We start from the raw sequence: 21,541 nt of genomic DNA, 5'->3' as shown, positions 1-21,541 counted from the left end.
ATAAACATGAATTGTTATTTTGATATGTGAGGCTTATTTGATCTAATAGAAGTTTCATAATGCTTAGATTGTTACGAGTGTACTTGAAAGAGAGCGACCAGGCTCCATGTATTTGCTGACCTGTGACCCACTGACACCGCCCTCGGTTAGAGGGGAATAATGCACCCCAAGAGTTAACACATACAGGGAACTTTATTTACACACACTGACGAAAATGAAAATGGGGATGTACATTTTCATTTTTGTCAGTGCTCTCTCTTCCATGGTCCTTCAAGCTGGATTTGTGCCTTTGCTGACACCTCAGCAGGTAGCCTGGAGGGTAGGAGCATTGGGCCAGTAACTGAAAGGTTGCTGGTTTGAATCCCTGAGCTGACAAGGTAAACATCTGTTGATCTTCCCCTGAGCAAGGCAGTCAACCCAATATTCCCCGGGTGCCGATGATGTAGATGTCGATTAAGGCGAGAAGTTATTGTCCTGGCACCACACGACCAGGTCTCTGACCTCCTCCCTATAGGTTGTCTCGTTGTTATACCCCCATCTAACAATGATGGTGTTAGAATCGTGCCTGGCCGTGCAGTCATGAGTGTACAGGAGTACAGGAGGGGGCTGAGCACGCACCCCTGAGGGGCCCGTGTTGAGGATCAGCGTGGCGGATGTGTTGTTACCTACACTTACCACCTGGGGGCAGCCTGTCAGGAAGTCCAGGATCCAGTTGCAGAGGGAGGTGTTTAGTCCCAGGGTTCTTAGCTTATTGATGAGCTTTGAGGGCACTATGGTGTTGAACGCTGATCTGTAGTCAATGAATAGCATTCTCACATAGGTGTTCCTTTTGTCCAGGTGGGAAAGGGCATCATCTGTGGATGTGTTGGGGCGGTATGCAAATTGGAGTGGGTCTAGGGTTTCTGGGATGATGGTGTTGATGTGAGCCATGACCAGCCTTTCAAAGCACTTCATGGCTACAGACGTGAGTGCTACGGGTCGGTAGTCATTTAGGCAGGTTACCTTAGTGTTCTTGGGCACAGGCACTATGGTGGTCTGCTTAAAACATGTGGACTAGGTATCCCTTTCCTTTAGTATGGCGGCCCACAGAGACCACACAGGGTAATTTCCACACTGCCAACCCGCGGTCCAGTGGAGTATGGTTCTGAGGTATCCAGTGTACTACTACCATGTGGATTATACCCCCTCTCTGAAGCCTATGGAAACACCACGCCTGAGGACGGTGCAGCATGGACCCTATGTTCCCTCTCCTCCACCTGTGGGATACTACTCAGCACCAGGTGGGGCTGCAGTAACACCCCAATGTGTGGACTACCAGAGAGCCACATTTCTGCATCCTTCGTATGGTTTTCCCTTTTCTGATAGTGTGCAGGAAGCACATTTTGCTCATATGAAGCAGGATGTAACGGAGGCTTCTTCACATTATGCAACAGAAACATAGATCCCGGGCTTCCTCCAGTCAGGGGAGCCCTCTTCAACAGGTTGCAGTGGAGAACATGGGACAGTCATATTGAGTACATCAGAAGGATGCCGCCTCTCCAGCCCCAGCAACATTGCTGGCTACTAATGTAACTTTAGGGTGAGTATATACAGTACCACTCAAAAGTTTGGACACACCTACTCATTCCAGTGTTTTTCTTTATTTTTACTATTTTCTACATTGTAGAATAATAGTGAAGACATCAAAACTATGAAATAACCAATGGAATCATATAGTAACCAAAAAAGTGTTAAATTAAAAATATATTTTATATTTGAGATTCTTCAAAGTAGCCACTCTTTGCCTTGATGACAGCTTTGCACACTCGTGGCATTCTCTCAACCAGCTTCATGAGGAATGCTTTTCCAACAGTCTTGAAGGAGTTCCTGCTGAGCACTTGTTGGCAGCTTTTCCTTCACTCTGCGGTCCAACTCATCCCCAACCATCTCAATTGGGTTGAGGTTGGGTGATTGAGGAGGCCAGTCATCTGATGCAGCACTTCATCACTCTCCTTGTTCAAATAGTGAGCTCATCCGTGGTGGTCGGCTAACCCTCAACCTTCAACCAAGTCAATATCCACGTTTATAAACACAGGGTCGCTACAGTTATTGTTATTTGTGGTCTTAAACATTATTTTGAGTGAGTGAATTCAATGAGAGGCTGTGCAAATTGTTTTACAGTACGGGGGGTAGATATTCGTCACTACATACCTTCAATATGTACCAATCACTGTGCACCAATAGGCCAAGCATTAACCAAAGAGATTCATAGTATCATTTAAAATGTACTAATTTCCACTGACTCTTTGCTGTTTGCCAATTATGATGAACAAGAACATGCAACATTTCTTTCTCTCCTTTATTAGAGATTTTTTGTAAAAATGCAATTTGACCTACAGATACATTCACTTGTCACAGTATATGTGTTGCTCGTCTTTTTAAGTGCCAGACAGTTCCAAACCGTTTAAGGTCTTATGAATATACTTTTTTTCTGAAATCATGTAGATGTTGTCTTGGAACTTTTTAGTGGAGTCATATTCTTTCTATACATAACAAAAGAGAAAACAATAACTGAAGCCCAGAAAAAAGTATTCAAGGCTCAAAATAAAGTTGCCTAGTTAAAAAAAAGAATTTAACAAGAGAAACAGCACTAGCATACATGCACAACATTTGTCAATAAGCTTCCAAGACTTTGAAGGAGGAGAATGGCTTGACAAAGTGGTAGTCGAGGTTCCCACAGTGGGGGCACTGCTGCACGTTGCTGTACTCTGAGAAGTACTGCATCCCCACCCTGACATCTATGACCGGCTTACCACAGTGCTTGCAGTTCAGACGGGCCTAAGGGCACAAAGAGAGGAAATGGCTATGGATCTGCAGTAGTTGACTTTGCCATCCATAATGTCAATGAGACTAATTGATAGCAAGAGATCTAGCCACAACACAACCTGCATTTTGATCTGACTATGGCCCATGAAGTTACTTTATGGCAGCCTGCCATGTCCGAATGACGACCCTTGACCATGCTGATACTGACCCAAAGATGAATTTCAAACTCCTCATGAGAAGAAAACAATGTGAGGAATACTAAGTAGCCTACTCACCTGACAACATGGCGTCGCAGCCAGTATATCGTAGGTGTACATTGTCCCTAACTGGTGCCAGCTCCCATCCCACCTGGACTTGCACTTGATACATACAATTTTGTGGACTCCCTCCAGACAGTCGACACAGATTGCATACAGGTGCATCAGCCTCCCTTCACAAGAGAAACAATAGTGTTATTTAATAGAATCTACAATAAGCCCTACAGCGTGAAAAATACATGCATGAAAGTGATTTCACTGTAACGCATATTAATCATGCATATCAAAGCCTGAAGATCAAAGCAACATCATCCTTCCACTGTTTTAATTCATATCCATGTGGTGAATAGCAACCAAGCTGCTCGTGGAAAACTGGATAGATTGACTTGATTGATATGTATGATATGCTTGATCACATTCATGTGGCATAATCATTTCATTTACTTCTCAATTAAAGTAATTAATTGTATTGTGACAAGTTTATTATGGTGTGTTCTCATCTTAAATATATGCAAGAGATAACACCCTATATGCAGACCAGAATAACAAATTATGAAAATTGTCTGTCCCACCATACATCTTTTGAAGTCCAAATAATTTGTTTGCAGCCACATACTGTAGCTCCTGAGACCTTATCAGCTGTCAACAGTAAGCTTGAACTTTTCACTGTACACATTTTTTCTACCTCAGCAGGAAGCTCGGAACCAAGCCAATCATTTTCAATGTTGTAATTACAGGTTTCCTGAGACTGTTTGTGGGAAAATATGTCCACAGAATATCAAACAAGAATGATGCCATTTTCCGTTCGCAATATTTGAGTTTGTAGCCTATCACAACATACTTATGAGGCATGTGCAATGTTTTGGCTGTCTGCTGATTCTGATAGCCTAAGTGTTTCAAATTCAGTTCCTCAGAGACAGACATTGTTCCGCAGGCCTACCTTGCAGGTGGCACGGCACATCGTACTCGATCTCATCATGTCTAGCGGGGCTCAGGAACAGGGTCCCGTCCACCAGGGGGAACTGTTCAAAGACAGGCAGGGTGCGGTGGCACAGGGCACAGTTGACCATGTTCCTGTGGCTGGCGCTCAGAGCCGACAGGATGTACCTCCTCAGGTCCTCTCCCTGGCCCGCCTGGGCATCATCCTCCATACGTACGTGGTAGGTGTTCAGCTTGTGTCTGGGAATGTGGGTCAGCAGCTCTGTGAGGTCCAGCCTTCGCAGGAACTGCACTGGGTTGTCCCCCAGGGTGAGTCTGGGCAGAGGCAAGATGGTGTGATCCAGGTGGCCTCCGCGACCCAGCATGCCGCTTGCCAGCATGTGCTTCCGGTGGCTATCCATGTGCACTGCATTCTTCAGGAACTCCCCCAGGTGCCGGGAGTTGCGGGGCCCTGCGAAGGCGGGCGGGGAGAAGAAGGAGAAGCCTAACGGAGGGGACTGGCCTGGGGACTCAGAGGGTGAGCGGGGCCCCAGGCTGCTTGCACAGAACAGCCCTACGTGTCCCCTCTCTTGAGAGTTCTGCCGATCCACTGACTGTCGGCGAGGCAGCTCCTGACTTGCTCTGTGAGCCAGCTTACTGCCCCCATGTAACTTGCCCCTCTTAGGGTCATCAGGCAGATCCAACCCGCCTCCACATGCACCCCCTCCAGCTCCAGTTGAGCTGCTCAACTTCCCCAGGCTCTTCTCCAGAGGGATCTTCTTCTTTACATCTGTCATGCGCTTCACCTGGTACCAGTTTGTGTCTTTCTTAAGGTGGCCCTGGCCGCAGCGGCAGGAGCAGAAGCGGAAGGCCAGGTCGTATCCCTTCTTAGTCCACATGTTCTGCCGGCACTGCTTCTCGTTCCAGCTTCGGGCCCTTCCAATGCAGTTGAACTGGACCAGGATGCTGCTCTCCCACTCATAGAAGCACTGCAAGTGCATCCAGTTGCCATAGGGGCAGCTATCACTGTTGCACACTACACGTTGATAGTCATCCTTCTCAAGGTCAATGTCTCTGGCCAGACTGCACACAAGAGGGGTAGCACAGGGGGCCTCTGCTGGACACAAAACAAAAGAGTTACTATATCACTCATAACTATATTATAACATCTTCATACAACGTATGACTTGAAAATAAAAACAAACATGAGTTTTGAGGCACAAAATTCACTTTGGACATATCACAGAACAACAAAACGATATTAAACATAATAGATTCATTTCATTCATGCTGTAAAGACTAACTCCTGTGAATGCAATGTTGACAATATTCCATGCTGTTAGTGAACGATTCAGGACTGAAACATCAATGCAGAGCCTGTCTGGAACTTATCATTAAACAGTAATGGACTGTGTGAACATTCAAAAATAAGAAGAATGTTAATGGAATCTGTGTTATCTTGCAACATAAGAGCCATCATCACTGAGCATGGATCACTGAGAAAGGCCGTCTGAATACACATCAGACAGGGAAACCCATCAGTACAGCCAAGTGAGTGGGGAAGTAGTCCAACGAATAGATTTAATGAAAATGTGGCCTTCAACGATTCAGGGGAGACCTTTAATGAAGTAATTAAAGAAGCACTACACTCATAGAAAAAAGGGTTCCAAAAGGGTTCTTTGGCTGTCCCCATAGGAGAACCGTTTTTGGTTCCAGGTGTAACCGGTGTGAAATGGCTAGCTGGTTAGCAGGGTGCTCGCTAATAGCGTTTCAATCGGTGACGTCACTCGTGGTTTCCCTTGCTCTGCGGCTTTTGTGGAGCGATAGGTAACTGTGCAGAGGGTCCCTGGTTAGAGCCCAGGTAGGGGCGAGGAGAGGGACGGAAGTAGCACTGTTACACAGGTACAACCCTTTCGGGTTCCATGTAGAACCCACTGTGGAAAGGGCTCTACTTTGAACCCAAAACGGTTCTACATGTAACCAAAAGGGTTATAGCTGGAACCAAAAAGGGTTATTCAGGTTCTAGATCAGCCTGGTCTCATAGACTAGACATCACATAGTAAATGTAAATCCAGTACAGTAAAATGTGTACAATATGTTACGTTTGGTATGGGTACATGAGACAGAAGGTTACTTAAGGCAAAAATGAAAGTAGGTTGGCTCGTCGCGGGTGGACGTATAATGCGAGGATGGGTAGACGTATAATGCGAACATCTACCAACCCAAATGCTGCATGTTCGAATCTAATCACGGACAACTTTAGCAACTACTCACTACTTTTTAGCTACTTTGCAACTACATAGCATGTCAACTAACCCTTCCCCTAACCCTTTCAACTAACTCATAACCTTAACCCCTAGCTAACGTTAGACACATAGCCACCGTTAGCCAAAAACAATTGGAATTCGTCAAATATTATACATTTAGCAAATTTGTTACATATTGTACGAATTTCAATTTGTAACATATCATACAAAATGGATGATAGACATCCACAAATGAATATATACTATACGAAACATATCATACTAAGACAAATGTAAATCCGGGACACTCCAATTAGTATGATTTGTGAATGTCCGTCAACCACTTCAAATTATGTTATGAATTACAATTCGTATATATTACGAATTGCAATTTGTTCAATATGTTATGAATTTGCGAGGTGTATAATATGTTACAAATTCCAATTTGCTGTGGCTAATGTTAGCTAGGTGGCTAAATGGATAACGTTAACGTTAGCTAGGGGTTAAGGTTAGGGGAAGGGTTAGCTAACATGATAAGTAGCTGCAAAGTAGCTAAAAAGTAGTAAGTAGTTGCACAGCTAATTAGCTCAAATGCTAAAGTTGCCATGATGAGATTTGAACACGTAACCTTTGGGTTGTTAGACGTTAGGGTTAGCTAACATGCTAAGCAGTTGCAAAGTTGCTAATTAGTTAAAATAGTCTGTGATGAGATTCGAACACGCAACCTTTGAGTTGCTACATGTTCGCGTTATAGGCTCACCCATCCACCCCGATCAATCACTTTACTTTCGTTTACCGCCTAAAATAACATTCGGTCTTATGTAGGGCGGTTACCAAAGGTAACTTAACATACTCATTGACGTATCCCGGATATACGTTTATTATGTTACTCTAGTCTAAGAGACCAGGCTGAATATGTGCGTCGTGATATGGCAGTGCATGGAGCTCCATGTCAACGCATCATTAAATTACAAATGCATAATGCTAGTTGCCAATAAAGCAATAACACGTGAGTTAGGTACAGTCGATGACAACAATGATATGTGAAGCAACGTAAGCTTATGTCGTCTCGTGCGTATGCAATAAAATCCATTGCAATAACTTGTCACGCATGTTTTGACACAATTTCACACTTACCACTTGTATGCTCGTGTAACCGTGCAGCTGTAGCCCCCAATAAGGTTGTTACCCCTGGTGCTCCCACTGTTGCGGCAGCACTGGCTCCATTTTCTTGCTCATCTCCACTACTATTAGTGCGTTTATTTCTCTTCCCCTTGTTGCTTTTCTGGTTGGGCATTTTACTGATCCTGATATGAATAATTTCAAACTATAAACGACTGTCTGACATTTCTGCGGGTTCCATTTGAATCCCACTTCAAATGCACTGATTCTCTCTTCTTGATTGCAGGTGGTACTGTTTTTGCAGCTATATCACCATCTAGATTTCTGCAGTTGTGACAGTAAAGGTAACCTACGAAGAAGGCGTGTCCGTTTCTTGTTTTGATTCCTGCTTTGAATGTAGATCGGTCAGGCGCTGTTCTGTTTTCCTCCTGCCTCCATGACGAAACATGGCCCCGCCCCCCGACCCGTTGCTGTAAGTTATTATTAGATCTAGCAAGGGAGTCCCAAGTAAAGGGGCCTGGTAGGAAGGGGAATCCACGGTAATACCTCAGGATCAAGTCAATGCTTTATCTGGTTTATCGGAGGCTACAGTTGCAGTCATAATCTTCTATGGCTTTGCCAACAATAGATTGATTGCAGACTTAGTCTGCAGTTGCATGGTCTCCTATCCTTTTCATGAATACAAATGTTCTTCAATAATACAGTAGAGGCAGAGTGCAATGTAATAACACAGCATAAGGCTACAAAAAGATAGATGTATGCAATGCATCGGTTGTATTGGGCTAATAATCAGGCTGCAAAGTAAAGGTTGGTACTTTATTCACCATCCTCAGAACCCCCCATTGCTTTCTTAGGAATGTATTATTGCCATTATAAGACAATGAAGTTTGGAAAGGAACTGCACTTTGATGAAGTTTGATAATGATCATACTGTATATGCATTGTATTAGTTCAGAGAAATTGTACATTGCTAAATTTGTCATTGTTTTTATTTATTTTTCTACCCATTTTCTTGAAGAATTACGATTGCTTCCCATATCAAGTTTCACATTTCTTTCCTACCAGAGCACAATACTAAGTATGTGATTCCTTGAATAACAGTAACACCATGCATCGGAAAAACTAAAATGCAAGTGCTTCAAAAGAGGCTTTTGCAAAAGCAGTATGTGCAAAGGTCTCTCTTGAAGCACTTGCTATCTTAGTTTTTCTAAGGAATTCCACACGAGGTAGCAAAATTACCATTTAAACAATCAATTAAATGGCCATTTAGTGATTCCTGTAAGGGTTGAAACAGGAGGAATTTGTTTCCTAAGAAGTCTACGTATTTCATCCCCTAGAAATACAATATTTGTATTCCTAAGAATTTATAAAATGTTGATTTATGATCCCTGGTAGATGCAATAGTAAAGCCTCAAAGAAACGCTTGACTTATCACCTGAATAATGATAACCATCAGCTTCATTCTTGTAGGAGTGTGTTATCAACATTGTCATGGACACCTTGCAGGAGCAGCTCCCCTTCAAATGCGATGATCTTTTTCCTCTTGGCAGCCCTCAGAAAGATCTTGGCAGCCCTCAGAATCCCAACCAAAGCCTCAAAGATATTGGTGCACTTATCGTCATTGAACAGAACACCAAATTTGACACTAGTTTGTCCATCTGCATGTGTAAAACAAAGCAGTGTTCAGTAAGGAGAAATCAACTTTCCTAAAGCTCCTGTGAATGTCTATGACATTATGTTTAGTTTCTACTAACACTGCATGGTAATGGCAAGGCTTCCCCACCTAGTTCCATCTCTCCACCAAAACATTCAGAAACATTCATCATTATATATACAGTTCAGATAAACAGTGGATCATACTGAAAACAACACTCTCAAATAGGCTGTGTCAGCTGAGGAGCAAATAAGGGAAAGCATGGCTCTAAACAAATATGAAAGCCAGAGGATTTTAAACAGCAGGACAGAACATGAGGTAGTGGAGCTAATATGAGGTGGAACAGCCAGAGAGGAGTTCACAAACAGTTGCTGCACTGCCTGAGGATAAAGAGCAAGTGTCCAAATGGAGACTAAACAAGCTTACTTTTATTGTACTAATTAATTACAGATCTCATTAATAACATTATGATTCTGGGAATCCACATGGTGTGCAGACTTTGGTTACACCCCAGTACTAGAATTGTAGAGGTTTTCAAATGCAGTGCATCCCCTATTGCGGGAATCACACCACCTATCCCTGGTGATTTTATTATTTTAACAGATTGTCTTGCAAAGTACACTACATGACCAAAAGTATGTGGACACCTGCTCTTCGAACATCTCATTCCAAAATCATGGGCATTAATATAGAAAGCCTCCACTCTTCTGGGAAGGCTTTCCATTAGATGTTGGGACATTGCTGAGGGCACTTGCTTCCATTCAGCCACGAGCATTAGTGAGGTCGGGCACTGATGTTGTCATTGTATGCTGTAGCGTTAAGATTTCCCTTCACTGGAACTAAGGGGCCTAGCCTGAACCATCAAAAACAGCCCCTGACCATTATTCCTCCTCCACCAAAAATGTACAGTTGGCACTATGCATTGAGACAGGTAGCGTTCTCCTGGCATCCGCCAAACCCAGATTCGTCTGTCGGACTGCCAGATGGTGAAGCTCCAGAGTCCTATTGCGCCAGAGTCCTATGGCGGTGAGCTTAACACCACTCCAGCCGACACTTGGCACTGCGCATTGTGATCATAGGCTTGTGTGCGGATGCACGGCCATGGAAACCCATTTCATGAAGCTCCCGACGAACAGTTATTGTTCTGCCGTTATTTCCAGAGGCAGTATGGAACTCTGTTGTGAGTGTTGGAACCAAGGACATGCAATTTATACATGCTACGTGCTTCAGCACTCGGTGGTCCCGTTCTGTGAGCTTGTGTTGCCTACCACTTCGCGGCTGAGCCGTTGTTGCGCCTAGACGTTTCCACTTCACAATAACAGCATTTACAGTCAACTAGGACAGCTCTAGCAAGGCAGAAATTTGATGAACTGACTTGTTAGAAAGGTGGCATCCTATGACAGTGCCACATTGAAAGTCAATGAGCACTTCAGTAAGGCATCCCGCTAACTTTGAGCAGAAAACACTACCGAAGTTGTGCCTGTTATTGCTATCTGGGACCCTTGGGAAATGTAAATGTGACACTAACCATAACCCTTACCTAACCGTAACTATTTTACATTTCAAATGGGGTAAAGTCAGAGTTGGGACATCCCAAGAATCCCGGATAGCACATACTTTGTTAAGCATTATGACGCCGACAGAGATGGTCGCCTTGCTTCTAGTCCTTAAGAAACTATGCAGATTTTGTTTTTTATATATTATTTCTTACATTGTTAGCCCAGAAAATCTTAAGTGTTATTACATACAGCCGGAAATAACTATTGGATATCAGAGCGATGTCAACTTACCAACATTACGACTAGGAATACGACTTTCCCGAAGCGGATCCTTTGTTCGCACCACCACCCAGGACATTGGATCTGATTCCAGAGGCCGACGCAAAACAACATCGCCACAGAAGAGGTAGACGGAGCGGCCTCCTGGTCAGACTTTGAAGGCGTGCACACCACCCACCGCTTTCAAGTATATTACTCGCCAATGTCCAGTCTCTAGATAACAAGGTAGACGAAATTAGGGCAAGGGTTGCTTTCCAGAGAGACATCCGGGATTGTAACATTCTCGGTTTCACGGAAACATGGCTCTCTCTGAATATGTTGTCCGAGTCGGTCCAGCCACCGGGATTCTTTATGCGTTGCGCTGACAGAAATAAACATCTCTCTGGGAAGAAGAAGGGCAGGGGTGTATGCTTCATGATGAACAACTCATGGTGTAATCATAACAACATACAGGAACTCAAGTCATTTTGTTCACCTGACCTAGAATTTCTTACAATCAAATGCCAACCATATTATCCCCCAGGAGAATTCTCGTCGGTTATTATCACAGCCGTGCATATCCCTCCTCAAGCCGATACCACAACGGCCGTCAAGGAACTTCACTGGACTCTATGCAAACTGGAAACCATATATCCTGAGGCTGCATTTATTGTAGCTGGAGATTTTAACAAAGCAAATTCGAGAACAAGGCTACCTAAATTCTATCAGCATATTGTCTGTAGCACTCGTGCGGGCAATACACTGGATCACTGCTACTCTAACTTCTGTGATGCATACAAGGCCCTCCCCCGCCCTCCCTTCGGCAACTACGACCACGACTCCATTTTGCTCCTACCGTCCTATAGGCAGAAACTCAAACAGGATATACCTGTGAATAGAACTATTTAACGCTGGTCCGACCAATTCAACGACAGACACGAGACGTATGTGGCAGGGTCTACAGGCAATTACAGACTACAAAAAGAAAACCAGTCACGTCACGGACACTGACGGCTTGCTTCCAGATAAATTAAACACCTTATTTGCCTGCTTTGAGGATAATACAACCTCAGGAGGCTGAAGAAACTTTTACAGATGCACAATTGAGAGCATCCTGTCGGGCTGTATCGCCGCCTGGTACGGCAACTGCACCGCCACAACCACAAGGCTCTCCAGAGGGTGGTGCGGTCTGCACAATGCATCACCGAGGTCAAACTACCTCCTCTCCAGGACACCTACAGCACCCGATGTCACAGGAAGGCCAAAAAGATCATCAAGGACAACAACCACTGCCTGTTCACCTCGCTACCATCCAGAAAGCGAGGTCAGTACAGGTGCATCAAAGCTGGGACCGAGAGACTGAAAAACAGCTTCGATCTCAAGGCCATCAGACTGTTAAACAGCAATCACTATAAACAGCCATCACTGATACAGTGAGGCTGCTGCCTACATACAGACTCGAAATCATTGGCCACTTTAATAAATGGATCACCAGTCACTTTAATGTTTACATACCTTGCATTACTCATCTCATATGTATATACTGTATTCTATACCATCTATTGCATCGTGCCTATGCCCCTCGGTCATCCATATATTTAGATGTACATATTCTTATTCCATCCCTTTACTTAGATTTGTTTGTATTCGGTAGTTGTGGAATTGTTAGATATTACTGCACTGTCGGAACTAGAAGCACAAGCATGATGTTAATACACTCGCATTAACATCTGCTAACCATGTGTATGGAACCAATAACATTATTTGGATTTGATTTGTTCTTGGTTAGTTTCCTCTTATCATCCGCAAGGGAAACAGTTTATGAAGTACTAGGTTGCCCCACATACTCCTGAACTGCACCTAATGAACCTCTCAGGCCTGGTCAACCACAGTCTCTGACATTCTACTGGTGGTAGTACATCACTGACTAACAAACACATATTATACACTTCTATGTTGTTGAGTGGCAATAAATATGTGTTCATTATCACTCTAAAAAAGGGACTCGGGCCAGGGTGAAGATTGCTAGCCAATCTCAAAAACCTTTTCATAATTCATTTGAACACCACTAGTAGCGTCGTGTGATGTTTGTATACATCAGTAAGTTGCATCTGCATTAATAAAGCAGACCTGAACTCGAGAACCAACTTATTTCGTTGAAAACAGCATATGTGACAGCGATGTTAGAAACATTTATTCCAGTTCAAAAATTTACTAGAAAGTTTAAGTAGGTTAATTTGTCATAAAGTCAGTATAATCTAAAACTGGGTTTTGTGATATTTCATAACAAGAGTTCGTCAGGACTTACTTGATGGTTGGGTTTTGATTTCGACAATGCCCACGAATACCCGATAAACAGCTGCGGTGATTGCGCTCTATCCGCAAAACACACCGGCACTAAGCAAGTTTCCATTGACCCAGGTTTATTTGACAAAAGCGATGTCGCAAAAACATCAAGAGGTGTAGGCTAACGGAAACGGCAGGTATATAGGACAATTTTTCTAAAGATCGACTAAAATGTTAGCCGTTTGACAGGGGTGGATTTTTCTTTCGTCAGTTTTTTTAAATCGCGACAAATGATGGAAACTGAGAATTATTAGAATATGTGTAACGCTTGTCGTGGTTGGAAGAAGAGGACCAATGCGCAGCATGGTAAGTGTCCATATTGATTTAATACGAAATAATGAACACTGAACAAAAACAAGAAACCGACAAACGAACAATCCTGTACGGTGAACCAAAAACAAAGAAAATTAAATAGTCACCCACAACACACAATGACAAACAGGCTACCTAAATATGGCTCCCAATCAGAGACAACGACTGACACCTGCCTCTGAGAACCATACTAGGCCATACACATAGAAATAGAACAAAACAGAATGCCCACCCCAACTCACGCCCTGACCAAACTAAAATAAAGACATAACAAAGGAACTAAGGTCAGAACGTGACAATATGGAAAATATGAGTAAATTATTGCATACTATCCATGCTGGCTTTTGCGTCCAGGTAACTCATCCTAGCAGGCAATTATTGCGTCTATTTTCTATGGAAACTTTCTAAATGTCAACATAAAATCACTTGACAAGTTAATGGAAACATAGTTATTTTTATCTGTTCAACGAGTGGATTTTTCGAATAGAGGATGATTGCCGAATAATTTGTAAGGTACACGTGACGTCACCACGTAACTATAAAGATGCACTCCACATCGCATATTAAATGTCTACTGCTTGCAAATATAAAACATTTTGTTACTCTTTCAAGAATGCCTGAATTGCTTCACCTTTCTGGTTGGCTGGCAAGTTTTACAATGTCACGGACCGTGTCAATACATTGGCACGTGAATAATTAGAATTTGGCAAATAAGGCTACATGAGACATGAAACCGATTGGTGGGAGGGCATACAGGCTGTCACTGATTTAATACACAATTTGCCTAAATCGGTAATCAAAACAAGGTGACAATTTCGTCCAGATGTTTTTATCTACACAAGATAGTTAAATGTAAATGCACCCTAGCAGGTAATTGTATCTATTTTCTATACGAACTTTATAAATGTCGTGAAAAACAAAATCACAGAACACGTTAATAGGAACATCGCTATTAGCGAGGTTTCCATCCAATTGGTGAGATTTCATGCGAAAATTCTATAATCTGCATAAAGACAATATGAGCATTTTCCCACCAGTGGTGTGTTTCCACCAAACTGAATTTAACTGCAAAATTATTTTTTATCTGCAACAAGTACACTGCATCCAAAATACCACAGTTGACTGCAGTTAAGTGTAAGGGTATTGATATAACCAAGCGTTTACACCGAGAGCTCTTGCATGATTTATTTTAGACAATTATCCCAACTTGTCTCGTCTTTTGTTTTGTCAACATTTTGAAAGTTCACCGAAATGTTTCCATCAGGGGCCTGTTGCACAAAAGTAGAATTAAGACATCCGGGATAAATGACTCAGCTGAGCTCAATGAAGCCAAAACATGTGCGTCCAGGCTTAATTGGTTGCACAAAGACCAAGCCAGGATGAGCAGACACGGATTCATTAAGCCAGGTGAAACCAATCCTGGATAGGTGCGCGCTCACGGCTCACTCAAATAGACCCCGCCACAGATCACAGATTAACTGATTTACCATGGCAACTAGAGCCGCGTACTTTTCCCCGTCGGAAGCACAAATCCTCATGGAGGCATACGAGGAGGTAAAAGATATAATTAAGAAGAAAGGCAACACCGCCACAGTGATAAAGCAAAGAGAAAAAGCGTGGCAAAGTATTGCAGACCGCCTGAATGCGTAAGTAGTGCACAATTACACACTCACCGCTCCGCTGAAACATCACAATTACAATTCAAATATTTAATTCACATCTCCAAAAATGCAGTTGTACTGTAATTATGAAACGGTTAAATTTTTAATTGAAATGCACTGCAGATATGAGTGAAATTGTGTAAAGTAACTCCATCACACTGTATAAAGCTATGATAAATGTTTTGATATTTTTACTGAAAACAAGACAAAAATACCAAGTAATTTTTTGCAGTGTGACTCCATTAAATGTGTGTGTGTGTGTGTGTGTGTGTGTAGATTAAACATGAACGGGCCAAAACGGACATGGCAGCAGGTCAAAATCAAATACAAGAACATTCTGCAGAATGGTATGGTCCCTGACTAATATTTAACAAAGCACAAGCATATATTGTACCCAGAAGGTGCCTGCTCACACATTGTCTGTACTGTTTTAGCAGTGAAAAAGAATACCCACAGACAAGGCACGGGTGGTGGGTCACCAAAGGCTGACCTTACCCCAGCAGAGGACATGGCCTTGGAGCTAAATAAAGGCAGGCCCGTCTTAGAGGGGATCCCTGGGGGGAAAGAGACGAGCATAGGTTCCTCCCAAGATGCCACCCGCTTCATTCAAGGTATGTCCTTCCATCTCTACATGGGATACAACCACATTCATATTGAATCAATTTGGACTGTCTGACTTTGGTTTACCTATTGCCTTGCAGTGTCTGGCAGCACTGTGTTCCTGTTAGAGCCACCAGCACAAGCACCAGACGATGCTGATCCAGTGAGTACTCCATCAAAGGCATACTGTAGGCCTGGCATGTCTTGTCTACTAGCTTCAATATGAATCCGATTAAATGTGATAGGGTGAAGGCCCCAGTGCAGCAGCAACAGCACATGATGGAGACGATGATGAGGAGGAGACCATCTCTCTGGATTCCAGAAGGCATGAGGTATCATGTTAAGACTGTGAAAGTACTATTTACTCTACAATGGTGAGGAGTCCTCATCAAAATAAAAAAATCTAATTTCTTTTACAGGACCCAGATGCTATACAGTGGGAAAACCAGCCTGGCAACATAGTGCGTATTAATAAAAGGACACCACATCCTGCCAAATTCCAGCTGCGCTAATTGTATTGTGTTCACAGAGCTCACAAGCTATCAGAAAGTTGTATGGCAACCACCTCCGGCGCCAAATAGAACTGGCAGACATAGACATTCAGTACAAGAAGAAAAAGATGGAAAATCTTGCACTGGAGTCCGAAATAAAAAAGAGGACAATTAGGAAACTGGACCTTGAAATAAAAAAACTTGAGAGGGAGGTGAGATATGCCTTCAATGTACACTGTATGCTAACTGTAACACAAATGTATTAATCATTATTTTTCTTTCCTCCCCCAGCTCCAAGAAGATGACACAGCTCAAAATAAAAATTAGGTATATTCTCGTAAAGTCAAGTGAGCCATGACATATGAGCTCTTATTGTGAGCACACAGGACGGTGGCATCTTTCTAAGGTTTTTTTTATTTTCCCAGCAATCAGTACAACCAAGTCATCGTTATAAGGCATCGCCCTCTTTTGCCCACCCCCCCAGCACCAGGTGTGGCCACTAGCCTATATGAAGGCCCAAAATTGTGTGTTCCTTTCTGCTCTGACAATGGCATGCCCATTCGTGCGAGATGTGGTGGATGAAGAAGCACTTGTGCTGAGGAGAGCCTTCGGGCGAGAAAGGGTCTTCAGGGACCGGTTGGACCCACTGGCCTTCCCTGATGACCATCTATATGAAAGATACAGGTTTTCTGCAGATGGCATCAGGTATCTATGCAGACTACTGGGTCCCAGGATTAAGCACCGCACTGCACGGAGCCATGCACTGAGTGTGGAGCAAATGGTTTGTGTGGCCTTGCGCTTTTTTGCTAGTGGAGCCTTCCTGTACTCAGTGGGGGATGCAGAACAGCTGAACAAGGCCACAATTTGCCGCACAATAAGGAGTGTGTGTCTGGCTATCAAAGCATTAGCAGATGTCTTCATCTCCTTCCCTGGCCACAGAAGACTCTGTGACATCAAAGAGGAGTTCTATAGGATTGCAGGTAAGAGGATCTACAAATTACAGGACAACTGTTAACACATAGTAGGATACTCATTACTTTGTGTGACAGGTTTCCCCAATGTCATTGGTGCAGTGGACTGCACACACATAAGGATAAAAGCCCCCTCAGGTGCCCATGAGGCCGATTTTGTGAATAGGAAATCCTTTCACAGCATTAATGTTCAGGTGAACATAACTTTTTGATATTGTCCATTGACGAACACTCTGCATTGCCAGTGATGTGCATTGATTGGTGTAATATTCCTCATCTTATGATTTCAGATGGTCTGCAATGCTGACTGTGTGATCAGCAATGTTGTGGCAAAATGGCCTGGCTCAGTCCATGACTCCAGAATCTTTCGGGCCTCTGAAATCTATCAGTGCCTATCACAAGGTAAGCCACACAACCCCTATTTATAACCATCATGGCTGTGTCAAGAATATCACTGTGTTTATGAGGTAGTAATGATGAGATTTTGTGTTGACAGGTGAATTCTCTGGTGTGTTGCTGGGAGACAGGGGGTATGGCTGCCAGCCTTTTCTCCTGACACCTTTCACAGACCCCCAGGAAGCACAGCAGGCCTACAACCATGCCCATGCCAGGACCAGGGCCAGAGTTGAAATGACCTTTGGCCTCCTGAAGGCACGCTTTCACTGCCTTCACAAATTAAGGGTCAGCCCTGTTAGGGCATGTGATATTACTGTGGCTTGTGCTGTCCTCCACAATGTGGCCTGCCTGAGGAAGGAGAGGGCCCCCAGAGTGCCACCAGCCATGGACTGGGACAATCCGGCAATCTTCCCTGATGACGACAGTGGTCGGCTGCTGAGGGACCAATATGTGTTGAATTATTTTAGTTAGTATGTGTGCTTTCAATTTTGGTTAAATATGTCCTGCGGTGGCAGAGGAATTTGGGTTTTTTTGGGTTCGTTTTTTGACGAATTTGGCCTCTTATGATGTTTGTGCGGTATACTGTGTGTAATACAAGGCTGCAGGGAGGCTACTGCATCCATTCATTTGTCTGTTCAGTTGATGTGTATGGATTTGTCCTGCATTTATTTTAGTGTGCAGACATGCAGGGTGTGTTATATACAGACCTTTGAATGTGTATGTATCATTTTGTATAATATGCTTGGATTCTGTGCTTTCCATCTTGTAGAGTCACTGTGACTTCAGTTTCGAAAGGAGCTGATGGTTTACCTGCTTTGTTTTGTCCTTATTCAATAAAGGAACATAATGTTACACATTGTGTTTTTATATTCATATGGAATGTGTATTTGTTTATATGACAGAGTACTAGGGCCACACTGAAGAAAAAGGATAAAGTCATAAATTTATGAGGCTGGTTCTTTCTGCAGAAAAGCTACATATTGTTTTTACAGTTTTGATACTTATGACAATGTGATACTTAATATTCTGGCACATCAGCATGTCTTTGTTTATGAAACCATACTGAAGTACAATTTCACGAAATGCCCCACATCTGTCATTTTAACAACTGTCCTCCTTTAAAACAACTGGTTACAATATTATGACTTGTGTTTTTTTCCCCTCTGTGGCCCTAATATTCTATCATTTTATATATAGCCTTATAGTCTATGGGAAACTGTAAATTATCTAATGATAGCAACATCATCTAAAAATCATTTTTTATCCAAAATCATTGAAATTAATGATCACAAACGTTTAAATAATAACAGTGGGTCTAGTTATATGTGATAACAATGTATAGTGAGCAGTGAAATAACTATTGGTTTCCATTTGTGGTGACTGCTGACTGACATTAGGGATGAGATTAAATAGATCCTGGAATTTAGCCTGGTCTGGAGCAGGCTAGCTCCACAGAATAAATCTCCATGGTAATTTATACCATAACATATCCTCCTGCCCCCTATCCATCTTTAGTGCAACCGGATTACGGATCAATTGAGCCAGGATCACCAAGATATCCTGGCTTAATCCCTTATCCTAGTTTTGTGCAACAGGCCCCAGGTCTGTCATGAAATGTTATTCGACGTACTTTACACACAAAAGTTTGATGGAAACAGTGAAACAGACCTGCCAAGCATTGTCTACATAAGACAACGTGGCAAATTTTTTTACTTGAGAAATACTGCACCAAACACCTTACCTAGATGTAAAATTGCTTGAGTAAAATCCTGTCAAAAGCGTCAAAATAACGTGTTCTTAGATTCAAAAGTTTGCGTTAAAGTTCGTGTTAGATTCACTTTGACTATGGTCAGGAATTTATACTGGCTTTGTGCATATGTTGACTCATAGGGGACAAACATCAATAACTGCCACATCGAACCACTCTTAATACATCTGCAGGAACCCCTCTTTATACATCTAACAAGTTAAGTGTAACTAAATTAATTGAAATGTAATCTACATAATCCCCCAAAGTAATTCTCTCATGAAGGCCATCAACCATAACTATTAATGCTGTATAATGATAGGAGACATTACATATTCCTTTGCCTAAGGGGTTTTATTTATACATTTAAAATAAAGTACGTTATGAAAACGGGGATGAAGCCCAAAACAAAGACACAAAAAAAAGGAGACCCGTAATAAGTGCACAATACAACAGAACACAGGTACTCAACACCAATGGACAATAAAGAAAAAAGCACAATGGGGAAGAGAGGGCACACACTAATCAGGGGGAACCAGGTGTGCGTAATGAGACAAGACAGACCTGAGTACCGGCCTCAGGGACAAGGTGTGGGTCAGTCAATGGTGAAAATCCCTGGTCAGCGAAGCGTCCAGGATGTCCACCGCAGGAACACGTCGCCACTCCTCTGGGCCGTACCTCTCCCAGTCGATGAGGTACTGGAGACCTGACGCCTCGAATCCAGAACTTCACTGACCAAGTACGACAGACCTCCCTCGATGTCCAGAAGAGGAGGCAGGGCATCACTGGGTCCAGCCTCAGCGAGGGGACCAGGCACCACTGGCCTGAGGAGAGACATGAAGTCAGCAGGGAGTTGCAAATGGTACATTATTTCATTAACTCTCCTCAGGACTTTAAACGGACCCACAAACCAAAGACTCAGCTTCCGGCAGGGCAGGCGGAGGGGTAGGTTACAGGTGGAGAGCCAGACCTGGTCGCCTGGAGAAAAAAACAGGCGCCTCACTGCGGTGGCGGTCGGCCTGTTTCTTGTGCCAACACACTGCCCACTGGAGACGAGTGTGCGCAGCGTTCCAGGTCTCCTCAGCACGCCGAAACCACTCCTGCACCGCAGGGGCCTCAGTCTGGCTCGGATGCCAAGGCCGGCTGATACCCCAACACACACTGGAAAGGACTGAGGTTAGTGGCGGAGGGAATTCTGCATGTACTCAGCCCAAGGTAGAAAATCCACCCACTCTCCCACCGGTCCTGACAGTAATACCTCAGGAACCTGCCCACTTCTTAATTAACCTGCTCCACCTGCCCATTAGCTTGAGGACAGTACCCAGAGGGGAGACTGACCATGACCCCCAGGCGTTCCATGAATTCTTTCCATACAAGTGAGGTGAACTGAGGGCCACAGTCTGATGCAAAAGACAGGAATCGTGGTCACAGGCAATGTTCAAAAACAACCAATACCTCACAATCATACAAACAGAAAGAACTGAACTAAATAGGGAACTGATGAGACCAAACACAGGTGAAATCAATCAACAAAAATTAAAGACAGGGCTAAGTTCCAGAACACAAAAAAACAGGGTTATGTTCAAGAACACAAATAAAAAGAACACAAGGTTGACCAAGAAAAGAAAAGCAGAACCTTACAGGTAGCGTACACAGATTTGCAGACATTATCGCAGGTGCAGCGAAATGTTTGTGTTTCTCGCTCCAACAGTGTAGTAAAACCTAGCAATGGAAAACAATACACACAATGTAAAAAGAAAGAAATTAAGAAATGTCCCAACAAATCCAATTAATAACCCAAATAGCACTGTAACAGTAATCCAAATGCATTCTAATTTTTCGTCCACCTTCCCTCTTCTCGCTGCCTCGCCTCGATTACCTTGGACCCTTTTCAAAAGGAGACCAGAGAGGACGCAGGAATTAAGTAAACCAATTGAGAAAAGGAGAGGCAGCCAGGAGAGGGGAAAGTGGACGAAAATTTGCTTGTATGAAATGAGACTCTCCTTCTCCAACACTTATTGTCAGTGAAATTAAGTTTAGAGGGTGAAAACCCCAAATAAATGTATAAAGTGATTCAAACAAATGTAGCTAGTTGTGCAAGACATTTGATAAATTATGGATAAGTAACACATTTTGCGTGCATTCCTTCGATAAAACAATAACTGATTCAAAGGGGGTGTGGCAGATTTCAAAATTGTTCTGAGAAGGACTCAGGAAGGATACACTTCTGCTTCCTCACCAAAAGGAGGCTGTCGAGG

At 43.2% G+C, this 21,541-nt stretch overlaps 2 protein-coding genes and 1 long non-coding RNA gene across 7 annotated transcripts; 1 reads left to right on the top strand and 2 right to left on the bottom strand.

The window, feature by feature from the left end:
• Nucleotides 1-2,320: 2,320 nt before the first annotated feature.
• Nucleotides 2,321-7,773, bottom strand: LOC139556322 (headcase protein homolog). Of its 2 annotated transcripts, none has more exons than XM_071370151.1 (4): nt 7,364-7,773; nt 4,003-5,097; nt 3,081-3,235; nt 2,321-2,817 (listed from the first exon to the last, which is right to left on the bottom strand). In XM_071370151.1, the coding sequence occupies exons 1-4, from the start codon at nt 7,521-7,523 to the stop codon at nt 2,653-2,655; spliced, it is 1,575 nt and encodes a 524-aa protein (XP_071226252.1). In that variant the 5' UTR covers nt 7,524-7,773; the 3' UTR covers nt 2,321-2,652. The 2 variants fall into 2 exon arrangements, with proteins under 2 accessions (XP_071226252.1, XP_071226253.1); XM_071370152.1 differs by having other exon boundaries at nt 4,003-5,094; nt 7,364-7,660.
• A 6,912-nt stretch (nt 7,774-14,685) lies between these two features.
• On the top strand, nt 14,686-18,409 carry LOC139556320 (uncharacterized). 3 transcript variants are annotated; one of them, XM_071370150.1, is made up of 10 exons: nt 14,686-15,425; nt 15,513-15,689; nt 15,780-15,841; nt 15,924-16,010; nt 16,098-16,139; nt 16,208-16,381; nt 16,461-16,496; nt 16,595-17,149; nt 17,431-17,542; nt 17,637-18,409. In XM_071370150.1, the coding sequence occupies exons 1-7, from the start codon at nt 15,362-15,364 to the stop codon at nt 16,494-16,496; spliced, it is 642 nt and encodes a 213-aa protein (XP_071226251.1). In that variant the 5' UTR covers nt 14,686-15,361; the 3' UTR covers nt 16,595-17,149; nt 17,431-17,542; nt 17,637-18,409. The 3 variants fall into 3 exon arrangements, with proteins under 3 accessions (XP_071226251.1, XP_071226250.1, XP_071226248.1); XM_071370149.1 differs by having other exon boundaries at nt 16,208-16,496; XM_071370147.1 differs by having other exon boundaries at nt 16,208-17,149.
• A 1,213-nt stretch (nt 18,410-19,622) lies between these two features.
• Nucleotides 19,623-21,539, bottom strand: LOC139556321 (uncharacterized). 2 transcript variants are annotated; one of them, XR_011671105.1, is made up of 2 exons: nt 20,187-21,539; nt 19,623-20,107 (listed from the first exon to the last, which is right to left on the bottom strand). It is a non-coding gene; the product is annotated as an uncharacterized lncRNA (long non-coding RNA). The 2 variants fall into 2 exon arrangements; XR_011671106.1 differs by having other exon boundaries at nt 20,195-21,539.
• Nucleotides 21,540-21,541: the final 2 nt, after the last annotated feature.

Source organism: Salvelinus alpinus, chromosome 27 (genome assembly GCF_045679555.1).
Source record: "Salvelinus alpinus chromosome 27, SLU_Salpinus.1, whole genome shotgun sequence".
NCBI classification, from domain to species: Eukaryota; Metazoa; Chordata; class Actinopteri; order Salmoniformes; family Salmonidae; genus Salvelinus; species Salvelinus alpinus.
Note: the sequence above shows the minus strand (reverse complement) of the source record. Positions and strands in the feature narration are given on the sequence as shown.

Excerpts from the sequence above, each read along its gene's own strand:
- LOC139556322 (XM_071370151.1), bottom strand. The coding sequence starts at position 7,523 with ATGCCCAACCAGAAAAGCAACAAGGGGAAGAGAAATAAACGCACTAAT. Across the intron at positions 3,236-4,002 it reads TGTGCCGTGCCACCTGCAAG|GGAGGCTGATGCACCTGTAT; the intron begins GTAGGCCTGCGG and ends TCTCTTGTGAAG. Across the intron at positions 2,818-3,080 it reads CTGCGACGCCATGTTGTCAG|GCCCGTCTGAACTGCAAGCA; the intron begins GTGAGTAGGCTA and ends TTGTGCCCTTAG.
- LOC139556320 (XM_071370149.1), top strand. The coding sequence starts at position 15,362 with ATGAACGGGCCAAAACGGACATGGCAGCAGGTCAAAATCAAATACAAG. Across the intron at positions 15,690-15,779 it reads TGCCACCCGCTTCATTCAAG|TGTCTGGCAGCACTGTGTTC; the intron begins GTATGTCCTTCC and ends ATTGCCTTGCAG. Across the intron at positions 16,011-16,097 it reads TGGATTCCAGAAGGCATGAG|GACCCAGATGCTATACAGTG; the intron begins GTATCATGTTAA and ends TTTCTTTTACAG.